Here is a 12,185-nt window from a genome sequence, read left to right on the forward strand (position 1 = left end):
TCTTTAAATGATAGACTTATAAGTATGTAAACAGCTATATAATAAAAAGTTCCCAAACGCTGCCTGTAAGAAATCAGGCAAATTTTACCATAAGCAAAAAACCATCCCAAGCTTTCCAGAGTTTTCACAGCTGCACCAGCACGGCAGTAAACTACCAAACCAAACACACAAACACAAATGAACAACTTTGAATGTTCGCTGCACCATAGACCGAAAGAAAAGAAAGAAAGAAAAGAGAGAAAGGAAAAGTATATGGAATCACACAGTCAATATAATTTAAGGGGAAATACGTCATAATAGGCTTTGTGGTGCTCAATGTTGAAAAGCAGCTCTGCCACTGGCTTGGCTCTGCGGACACTCCAGACTTTCACAAATGGGAACTGGGCCTGGAGCCTCACACGCCGCCATGGGGTGGCACCATTCACAACGCGCTGTGAATAAGTGGCCTTCGGGGTGGCCTCGACAGGAGGACGGCATTTTCGTTGATGTAGATGGAGCACAACTTCTTCAGCAAACTCAGCAAGAATTGTTAAGGGGCAAAAAGGAACTCTGAATTTTAAAAAGATAGAAAAATGAAAACACAAAACCCTACCAAGTAAAAGCCCTGCGCCAGCGACTAGAATCCACACACCGCAGCCCGTCTAAGACCCTGCAGAAAACAGCCCTCGCTTGCTTATCAGAGGTGCACGTCAAATGCAATAGCTTACCAATATCTTCTTGGGAGGAAGCCAAAAAGAAACAGGAAAGCCCACATTAAGAAAAGTTTCTCTTTCCTAAACATGTTTTCCTGAAGCTGAACTTGAGGGGAGCGGGGCCTGTGAGCAAACACTTCAGTCTTCCTCGTCGTTTTCGTACTCCTCGTCCTCGTCGTCATCCTCCCCGACGTAGGACACGGGAGTCTCCACCCTGGACCCGCTGTACTGAGACCCGCTGGAGCTCGTGGCCAGCATCCCATCCGCACCGTTGGTCAAGTCACTGCAAGGACAGGAAATGACACAAGGGCATCAGTGACCCATATCTGCCGCCCGTGCCAACGACAGGCATGCGTCTCAGAGAGGTTTGGGTAGTTTCGGTTATACAAACAAAAGCAGAGAGTTTCACACATCCACAACACCGAGCCCCCACACTCTTACTAGTTCCACCCCTTTCATACCCTCACCCACCCAACTTCGTCCTCTTGAATATAACCAAGACGACGAGGGGAAATTGTCAAGGCCACGATACTGCTTCTCCCCTCCCCCGCTCCTCCCAATTTATCATTACATCAGAAATAGAGTCCCAAAGCTATAAACTGAAAAGCCATTAGATCCTCTTTCCAGTCCTTTTACTTATGAACTCCTTAATCTCCAGGGAGGCAGAAAACGATTAGGAAAAAGAGGCCCCAAGGATGGCATGGGGCCCTCCAAAGCAAGGCTCCCTGGACAGCAGCGTGGGGCAGTGTGCCCATTATGTGTTGTGCACCTGTGATGGTAGGGGTGTGCATGCATGTGTAAATCACAACCTTAGGCCCCAACCTCAGCTCCTCTGGTGTCTACAGAGAGCCCAGGAAGCTGAGCTATGACAGGGGAGTCTCATGCAGACGCTCTCTCTGAAATCTATGCTTCCAGAGAGGTTCCAAGGACCCCCAGCCTTCTACAGTTTTATAAAGTGGCATTTGCTGAAAGTCAGTGGAGCTGGCCCTAGGCAGGGACCAAGGACCCAAAAGGGTAGGGGGAGCAGCTGGGCTGCACAGCCTTCCACATGGTCCTTTGCGGGGAGGGCGGGGGGGAAAGAGAGTCTGCATTATGCTCCTGGGAGCCTCAACCAGGAACATGTGAAAATCTGGTGTCACAACTAAGGGGTGCAGGTTTTGGCATCTGAAGCCAAAGATGCTACCAAACAGCCCCTAAGACACAGGGGGTGCCCATAAAGACCTGTCTGGCCCAAAATGTCAATAGTGCCACAAACGGCCTAACACGGTGAAGAGGCTGTAAGAGCTGGGATCCTGGTGAAAGACTCCTGGGTTCAGTCACCACCCAGCATCCCAGCACAAAGCAAGTCAAACACCAAGGGTTAGTTACCATCCTGGGGCACCAACAGGTGATGGCCACGCCAGCCACGCAGAGGAGGGACAAATGCACAAATCCACCATGAACTGTGACATAATCTGGTTTTGGTCAAAAGTCGTTTCAAGCCTGGCTGGCATGGCTTAGTGGTTGAGCATCGAGCTATGAACCAGGTCACGGTTTGATTCCCAATGCCTGGGTTGGGAATGCCTGGGTTGCAGGCTTGATCCCCAGTGTGGGGTGTGCAGCAGGCAGCTAATCAATGATTCTCTCTCATCATTGATGTTTCTATCTCTCTCTCCCTCTTCCTTCCTCTCTGAAATCAATAAAAATATTTTTTAAAGAAAATAGCTCTACTTCTTTAAAAAAAAAAAAAGCCATTTCAATTTTGTGGTATTTGAGTTGAGCAGCAAGAAAAGGATCCCAAGAAACATCAAGTATTGAAAGGATGCCAATCAAGAATTTAAAATCTGATCCAGATCATGCTAATCCTCGCCTCCAAGGATGCTTCCTGTAACTAACTCCAAGTTGCCCCAGAAGTGGCACAGAAAACCCGACTGAAGATACCAGAGCATAAACACTCCATCAAAAAATTATTAGACTTAATAAATGAATTCAACAATGTTGCAGGATACAAAATTGACGCCAAGAAATCTATGGCATTTCTATACACCAATAATGAATTTACAGAAAGAGAGACTAAAAAAGCAATCCCATTTACCATCGCACCAAAAAAATTAAGATACCTAGGAATAAACTTGACTAAGGAGGTAAAAGACCTGTACTCAAAAACTACAGGACACTGAAAAAAGAGATAGAGGAAGACATAAATAGATGGAAGAACATACCGTGTTCATGGATTGGTAGAATCAACATCATCAAGATGTCCATACTACCCAAAGCAATCTATAGATTCAATGCAATCCCCATTAAAATACCAACAGCATATTTCACAGACCTAGAACGAACTTTCCAAAAATTCATCTGGAATAAAAAAAGAACCCAAATAGCTGCAGCGATCCTGAGAAAGAAGAACAAAGTAGGTGGGGTCTCAATACCAGATATCAAGCTGTATTACAAAGCCACTGTTCTCAAAACAGCCTGGTACTGGCACAAGAACATACATATAGATCAATGGAATAGAATAGAGAACCCAGAAATCGACCCAAACCACTATGCTCAATTAATATTTGACAAAGAAGACATGAACATACAATGGAGTCAAGACAGTCTCTTCAATAAATGGTGTTGGGAAAATTGGACAGATACATGCAAAAAAATGAAACTAGACCACCAACTTACACCATACACAAAAATAAACTCAAAATGGATTAGACAGGAAACCATAAAAATTCTAGAGGAATCCACAGGCAGCAAAATCTCAGACATATGCCGAAGCAATTTCTTCACTGATACTGCTCCTAGGGCAATGGAAACTAAAGAGAAAATAAACAAATGGGACTACATCAAAATAAAAAGCTTTTGCACAGCAAAGGAAACCATCAACAAAACAACAAGAAAGCCCACTGCATGGGAGAACATATTTGCCAATGTTATCACCGATAAGGGTTTAATCTCCAACATTTACAGGGAGCTCATACAACTTAACAAAAGGAAGGTAAACAACCCAATCAAAAAATGGGCAACGGACCTAAATAGATACTTTTTGAAAGAAGACAGAAGAAAGGCTAACAGACATATGAAAACATGCTCAAAGTCACTAATCATCCAAGAGATGCAAATCAAAACGACAATGCGGAACCATCTCACACCTGTCAGAATGGCTATCATCAACAAATCAACAAACGACAAGTGCTGGCGAGGATGTGGAGAAAAAGGAACCCTTCTGCACTGCTGGTGGGAATGCAGACTGGTGCAGCCACTGTGGAGAACAGTATGGAGTTTCCTCAAAACAACTAAAAATGGAACTCCCATTTGACCCAGTGATCCCACTTCTAGGAATATATCCCAAGAAACCAGAAACACCAATCAGAAAGGATATATGCACCCCTATGTCATAGCAGCACAATTCACCATAGCTAAGATTTGGAAACAGCCTAAGTTCCCATCAGTAGATGAGTGGATTAGAAAACTGTGATACATCTACACAATGGAATACTACACTGCAGTAAAAAGGAGTTCTTACCATTTGCAACAGCATGGATGGAACTGGAGAGCATTATGCTAAGTGAAATAAGCCAGTCAGAGAATGATAAATATCACATGATCTCACTCATTTATGGAATATAATGAACAACATAAACTGATGAAAAAAACAGATTCAGAGACAGAGAAGCATCGATCAGACCGTCAAACCTCAGAGGGAAGGTAGGGGAGGGTGGGGGTAAGGGGGAGAGATGAACCAAAGGACTTATATGCAAGCATATAGGCCTAACCAATGGTCACAGACAACAGGGGGGTGAGGGCATGAGTGGGGGGATGGGGGGTAATGTGGGGATAAGGACACATATGTAATAACTCAATCAATAAAAATAATTTAAAAAAAAGAATGCAAAGAATAAAGCAAAACATGTTAATGAGGGGGGGAAAAAAAAGATGCCAGGGCATGAAAGGGTCAGACTGCATTGGAGATGTGGCCATTGAACACTGGAAAAACAAGGAGTTTGGGGGCACACAATGAATAAGTAACAAGTGCTCCTGTATTTTGGCAATATGCATCAGGAACCCTACCCGAGGTCAGAGCTGCAATATATTCCAACATATATATGCACTAGAGGCCCGATGCACAAAATTCATACAAGAGTAGGCCTTCGCAGCCACGGCGGCTGCCTCGATCCCTCCCTTGCAGCTGCAGCTGCAACCCCAGCTTCGTCCAGAAGGTCATCCAGAAGGTCGTCCATACGGCCGTTTGGTCAATTAGCATATTATGCTTTTATTATTATAGATTATTATAGATATATGTTAATACTTTTCACTGGTATTTGTTAAGCTGTACAATAAAAACTATTAAACACTGCACCCTTTAACAAAGTAACTCCACATCTGGAAAATCCAGTCTAGCAAAACAAGTCAGGAGGAGTGGAAAATTGAGCCATAAGGCTGCTCACTGCAGCTTTTCTTGTAACTGGAAACCACCTAAATATGCAACAACAGAAAGCAGGCCAGTAAATTATCATGCCTTCATAAAATATTCTATCATGCTACCATTAATGCTGGCTTTTCTTCTGAAATGGTAATGGCTTTGCAGCCCTCATAAAAACTGATATGAGTCTCTGAAAAGTTCATCAACAAGATGAAATTTCATGAAGATGAAAGTTTAGAAAACACCCAAATTCCACGTTGAGGTAACCAATGCTTAGCATTTTACAGACTGACCCCCACATACACACACAGCAGGGGAGTGAGAATTAAACATTGAGCTGCCCTCCATCAAAATCTGACCGCGTGCCAGACGCCCTATAAAGGACTCTGTCTCTTCACAAAGCCTTGCACAGATTAATGCTAGCCCATCGCCAGTTCCCATCTCCCGGCTGGGCTGCAGCGCCTGGAACCTCCCCCAGAGCTGACCCGGGGCCTCGAACCCTCGCTGCCTATGCCCAGCTCCCTCGGGACCACCCTGTGGCCTCGTCTGTGTCACACAGAAACCCAGAGTGCCCTGTTCAAAGGCTGTGGAGCATGGCATCAAAGGCATGGCACACTGCAGGTTATTAGCTCAATCCCATCTCTGTTGAACCTCCGAGCTGCTAATTTATCCTCTATTCTAAGAAATTAAACATTTATTAATACTTAGGATTAATATAAAGTAAGATGCATAATGTATAATGTTATACAATATAAAAGTCAATAAACCCATCTTTATCTTTAAAATACTAGGAGAAATGCTTAGGATGACAATTCTCTGTGGGACTGCCAGTCAAAGGATAAATGCACACGGATTTAAGTAACAAAGCTTCACTAACAGAAAAAATACAACAGTAGAAAGCAAAGAGAAAAAAGCAGAGAACAAAATTATCTATGTACACTGAGACCTCAAGTGTGTTAAAACAGGGAAGAAATGACAGAGAAATACTGTCACTTGGGCTGCAGCAGTGAGCCCCACTTCATACACCCCTGAGCCCCACTTCACTGTGTGCGACTTTTTAGGATGAAGAAACCAGTAAGAAAGCTTCTTTCCACTCAGGGGACAAGCTATGCGTGTGTGACGTGCCCTGGGGTAGGAGAGAGGGGTGACACTGCTTCCAGGGCTCGGGCCCCACTGTCTGCACAGTAAGTCCAATTCTCAACAGCCGAGGAACTGAGGTTGTTTATATGAAAGCCGGGAGCTTCCCGTTGCCAGGTGACAAGGTGGCCCCCCCGCCCACCCAACCTGCCCAGAACTGCAGTCAGTCACCTGGCAGAAAGCCTTGTGCCGTTAGAGGTCGAAACCGCTGATGTGAGGAATACGCTGCCGAGTGATCCCTGAGCCATTTCTGAAACGAGAAGGAAGATAAAGCAAACATCACCAAGCGGAGACCACAAGAAATGGGCGCTCGTGCTGAAACAAGACACCTCTGACCGGCCCAGCGTTTTCTGCACTGCACCACCTGCCATGAAGCAGCACTGCTCTTCCAGGGCATGACCATGGGGCCAGTCCTCTGTAAGGAGGCTCGGAAGTCCTTAATTTTTGTGTAGTCACCAGTGACAACAAAGCTATTCCACTGAAACTTCATGTCGTCATATAGCAGAAAGCGAGAGCTGAGAGCGAGGAGGACTAACATCTGCTTACTTTGCTGCAGTGACCTATCAGCTACCTCAGGAGACACATCCACGCCTATGAGACTCCTCAAAGAATTTCCTTCTCTTCCTTTTGGGGCCCTACCTGGAAGGTGAAGTCATGGCTCAACACCTTTATCGTATAAGCTGCATGGCCAAATCCACAAAATGCCACTTAGGAATTCCTAGCGGGGAGGGGCCTGCCAGATGGCCATCCTGCTGTCCACACCCATTCCTGGGGTCCCCAAGACCCTCTCATGTCCCCACCTGTCCTTGCTCTTGGTGCTGCACACCTGAGCCATCCTCAGTAGAGGAGGGCCAGGTGCCTGAGGCTAGGGAACTGTCCTCACTCTAGCCACTCGGCCACCACAGTTCCCGGGGCCAACTGACCTGTCACATAGGGTTCCAGTGCTTTCGGCACCAAGCTTCTTGCCATTTTCAGGTCTTCAGCAGAGCAGCTTCCGGACTCCAGTCCATAGGCCATCCCCATGCGCTTCAGCACTTCTATGTCGTCATGGATTTCAAACGTGTTGTCAAAATTGAATAGATACTCGAATCTGGAGGAGAAAGTCCCTGTTAGAAAAGTGCCAACTGCAAGATGGAGACGGCCATGCTTGGTTCAGGGGCTCTGGCCATTCCTCAGGTGCCCTTCCATCTGGCGTCTTCACAAAATCCATCAACTCAGAAACAATGACCCGAGAGACTCAGGCAGCATCGCTAACCACCGTCCACACTCTGCGGGCACATCCCGGCAGGCTGGCCCACCCTCAGCTCTGCCTGCCTGCCCCACAGGACCAGCAGTGAGCACCCTCTACTGGCTGTGCTATGTCTGAGCAGCTGTCCTAACAACGATCCTAACAGGTGCGATTTACTTTCCTTCTAAAAGAGAGATGCCTGCCCAGCCATGGTGGCTCACTGGTCGACCTATGAACCAGGAGGTCACAGTTGTATTTTTGGTCAGGGCACATGTCCAGCAGGGGCGTGCAGGAGGCAGCAATCAATTATTCTCTCTCATCATTGAGGTTTCTATCTCTCTCTCCCTCTCCCTTCCTCTCTGAAATCAATAAAAATATATATATTTAAAAATGAGAGAGAGAGAGAGATACCTAATCAGGGAAAAGAGAAGCAAATTTCTAAATTAATTATGCTAAAAAGATTATATTTAAAAATTATAGATACTTATATAAATAAATTGACCAGCAGTTAACACCAATGACTGTGGCATTCTTCACTTCTGACCTGAGACTCCCAGCTGAGACCGTGGGGCCAACAGACAACCTTCTACCTACTTGTCATTAGAAATGCTGCAGTCGATGACGGTCTTCTTGCTGGTGTTCACAATGATGAAAGGCAGGTGGATGACCGAGTTGGGCGGAGGTGGCCGGTTGGCCTGCTGCTCTGCCTGGCGGTTTCTCTGCACCAGATTCTTGAAGGCAATTTGCTAAAAAAAAAAATGAGCAATCCTCACATGACTCATATCAGTCGCCACCAAACCTAACACCTTCTCCCCAGGCATCCTCAAAAACCCTCCCTGGGCCCTACAGGACAGCAAGAGGGTCTGGGCTCGCCTTGGGAGATCAGAGAAAACAACTGAGGGGCTGAAGGCCCCGGTGAGCTGCCCAGCAAAGAAATGCATCCTAAAAAACCAAATCCCCCGAGAACTGAGACTGCCAAGACCCACACTCACACCATTTAGACAGAAACACCCTCGCAGAGAAGGATGAGGAGAAATGCATCCATTCTGGAGGTTATGGTCCGCCCACCCCTGTCTGGGGAGGGGTCTGTGAGTGCCCACGCCTGTCCCATCCACGTGTCACGCCTTAGAAGGCAGACGTTCAGTTGTGGACCTGTAGCTTCCCAGGAAAGCAGAAACGCTCGATGAACCTGCTGGTAAAGGGTCTCTCCTCTGGGGACATGGGTCCTTATTTGAGGCCTAAAGCCAGAAAGCCAGGGCCTCAGGCCCTGAAATGACGTTTACCTTCAAGATAATTTTCTTGCTGTTAATGTAAAGCCAGGAGGATTCCCTCCCTCCCCAGCCAGCCTTCTGCCGAGCTGCCCAGCACTGGGACCAGGAGCTCCAGGCTTAGTGGGAGAGAGGCAGCGACTTGGATTTTTTTTTTAAGTAGCTATGATGTGCTATGGATGCAGAAAAAGAAAACAATTCATTCTGGAGGACAACTGAGTGGAAGAACTTGGAAGTCCAGAGGGGCCACTGCCTGGGGCAACCTCCTGTCCCAGCAGAATCTGTGACCATTTATTTGCTCTTCCATTTCCCAAGTCCCCTCTGCCCCGCATCCCTGGCTGTGACCACTTTTCCCCCTGCCAAAGCACCCCTTCAGCTGGTCCCCCTCTTTCGGGGGCAATGGAGTAACCCAGAGTACAGTAAGGTGTCCCCATGCTGAGCGTGCCTGGCCTGGGCGAGGCACACACCCTTTGCAGTGGACCCTGGGCTCGCTGGACGCTGGGGCAGATGTACCAAGCCCCACAGTGACCCCTCCTGGACTTTTCCCATGTTCTGAGATCTCCAACCTCAACTGCTAGGCCTGTCCTCAGACCCCACCCCCAAGGGTCTTGCTACCACAGCTTCTAATACCCCTGACCCTCTGGTTTTTGGACACATGCTCCCAAGGTTCCACAGCGGCCTTCAACCTGACCACAGGGCCCATGGCCTTGCTGCCCTTGGGGTCCACAAATATCTCAATAAATGGCTGCTAAGCCATCCTTCCCTTTACTGACCAATCACCACTTCTGCTGGCTGCTGGCCCCGTGCCCCAGGCAGCAACCCCAGCACTGTGCTGCCTCAGTCTAGGGACCAGACAGTCCCCCTCCACCAAGATCCTTACACATGTGTTTGAGTATTTGCTTCTAACCCAGAACATGCATCCTCAGGACCCTACAGGGTTGGGGCTGATGCTCAGGGATCTCTCTGCAGGCCCAGGGGGTGCCCACACAGTTCACTGTCCGCCTACGTCTGAGAGGACAGGACATGGGCACAGTGACACCTGTTCTCTGACCATGTGTGCTGACCTCTGACCAGTAACTGCCACCTCAAGCTCACTCTGCATCTCACACCCCTGGTCTGGGGTCTGGTACTCAGAGCACACTTTACATACACCCCGGAGAATTTGTACATGCTCCCTTCCTGAGGGGCTATCACTCCTGCCATTTGGACACCCTGTGACAAGTGATGCACTCACTCATGGTCACACTCACACATGCATGCATGCTCGTACATGTGCTCTTACATGCTCGCATACTCTCACAAGCATGCACACACTCACGCTCACACAATCTGTGGCCACAAAGCCCATGTTCATGATCGTTCGTATCAACGACACACTCACAGGATGAGCCCAGTGGATATTTATGAAATTCACATCCAAAACCTCAAAGCAGAGATTTTATTCACCATGTAGGAATAGAATGAATTGCAAGTTACTAAAGACATTAAAATTACCTTGCCTCCAAAGTTAAGCCTTTCATTACCTGTAGAATAAGTTCTTGAAGTTGAGACTGTTTCTGTTTTATTCTTTCAAGTCTTCTTTGTCTCTCTACCTTCAAAAACAAACCACCAATACGAGAAGTCATCGCAATTGGTTTAATACAGCAGAGTTTAAAGCCCGTATCAACACAAGGTCACCCAAGCAGGCTCTTGAAGAATGTGTTCACCCTGAATCTAATGATGGAAAGCAGACCAATCTAGAGCATGGCACATGAGACAAGACACAGGCAAGTTTTTCTTCAATCCAAAATCTGCATACTTTTCTCCCGTCTTCTCTCACTTTCTGCATATGGCTATAGTATATTTTTAAAATCCGGGTCCTGACAGGATAGCTCAATTGGTTCAAGCGTTATCCCTATATGCCAAGGTTTCGGGTTTAATCCCCAGTCAGGTCACATACAAGAATCAACCAACGAGTGCATAAGTAATTGGAACAACAAATCAGTGTTTCCATCTCTCTCTCTCTCTCTCTCTCTCTCTCTCTCAACTCAATATATAAATTTTTTCAAATTATTAAAAATCCCCAAAGTTAGGATTCAGAACTGACCTACACTAGAGTTCACTGCCCTCACTGGTCTGACCACCTCCCCACCCACAGTGAGGGTCTGCAGAGCCCACACAGACGCGACAGCCCACCAACGTCAGAGACCCTGGGAAACCAGGACAAACCTGTCCACCTGGTCCAGGCCAGGCACAGAGAGCGTAAGACCCTTAGCAGCACCAAGGCTACGGACAAAAACGCCTGCTTTGGAGGAATGATTCTACCTGGACACATGAGCACAAAAGGTTAGCTGCGTACCTCTAAATTCTGACATTCCTGAGCTGAGTTGGTGGGCAGACCAATCCATTTGATTTCCTTCTTCTCCTTGGAGATGATGTTCATGGCCATCAGCACATTTAAGGCATCATAGACTCGCCGTCTTATGTTCTTCTGATCATAAGCCTGGGGAAGGGGAAGCGGGAGTTTTCCACACGCTCCAGGACAGCTCACAGATCAACGTTACACGTTAGACCCTGAACTCAAGGAAGTGCACTGTCAATCTGCTGCGTGTCACACAAACCCACTGCAGCAGCCGGCACCACTCCTAACCCATCCTCACGGAACCAGCCGGGCCAGGCCAGGGGGCATTTCTGCAGGGGGAGGTTGCCCGGCAGGCAGAGCCAGAACCACACACAAAATCATTTAGGGATCATGGGGCATCATATCTGCAAATGGGTCAGGAAAAACTCCTTTGTACTGTTCTCGGACCTCTCTGTACATCTGAAGGTGTCTCAAATAATGACTCGGTGGGCTGTGCAGTGCTGGGGTGCCTGTAACTCCTGGCCGCCCCGTACCCACACCACACAAACTTACGGATTCGTTTGGTAAGATGTGGTTATCGGCGGCACTGAACTCTGCGACCAGCTCGTCGGCCACCTCATTATAGGACGTGGTTCCCTTCCTCTGCACCTTCTCGCAGACCTTCATGGAGAAGTGCCTCAGGCCCTTACCGTTCTTCTCGCCTTTCCTGTTGCGTTTCCTTCAAAAATACAAAGGAGAAGTAATGCCCTTAGCATTCGTAGAGGCAGCACTGAATTAAGACACGTTTACCTTAAGGGGCTAGCAACCTACACAGGGGCCCGAGTCCCGCGGGTGCTGGAGCTCACGCCACAGACCGCAGGGGAACCTGGCTCCGTCTCCGAAGAGCACACTCGGCACCACCAGTGGGTGTCCGACGTTTCCTTTCTTTCTTCAGAGGCCAGACCTCATGTCTGTATCTTCAACTCTCAGGGAAGATGGGGCAGACGGCCACAGGGACCCAGTACCTATCTGATGGGTATCAATACACTAAACACTGCTTCTTCAAACAATGTCCATCAACATCAGGAATTATGAAAATTTTACTGCAAATTTAGGACTTCTCAGGGCAAATTTAAGCTAACAG

The 12,185-nt window shown here is 47.5% G+C and overlaps 1 protein-coding gene across 1 annotated transcript in view; it reads right to left on the bottom strand.

Annotated features, from left to right (window-relative positions):
- Positions 1 to 738: 738 nt before the first annotated feature.
- TFDP1 (transcription factor Dp-1) overlaps positions 739 to 12,185 on the bottom strand; it is a 48,183-nt gene continuing 36,736 nt past the window's right edge. The window contains exons 6-12 of the mRNA XM_070408541.1: positions 11,615 to 11,780; positions 11,060 to 11,203; positions 10,245 to 10,313; positions 8,048 to 8,199; positions 7,149 to 7,315; positions 6,397 to 6,475; positions 739 to 975 (exon numbers count right to left, since the gene is read on the bottom strand). Coding sequence (XP_070264642.1) covers positions 831 to 975; positions 6,397 to 6,475; positions 7,149 to 7,315; positions 8,048 to 8,199; positions 10,245 to 10,313; positions 11,060 to 11,203; positions 11,615 to 11,780 — 922 coding nt within the window. The 3' untranslated portion in view covers positions 739 to 830. The remainder of the gene's footprint in view (positions 976 to 6,396; positions 6,476 to 7,148; positions 7,316 to 8,047; positions 8,200 to 10,244; positions 10,314 to 11,059; positions 11,204 to 11,614; positions 11,781 to 12,185) is intronic.

This window comes from Myotis yumanensis, unplaced genomic scaffold (genome assembly GCF_028538775.1).
Source record: "Myotis yumanensis isolate MYYU_CA2020_CCGP unplaced genomic scaffold, mMyoYum1.0.hap1 SCAF_3, whole genome shotgun sequence".
Classification (NCBI taxonomy): domain Eukaryota; kingdom Metazoa; phylum Chordata; class Mammalia; order Chiroptera; family Vespertilionidae; genus Myotis; species Myotis yumanensis.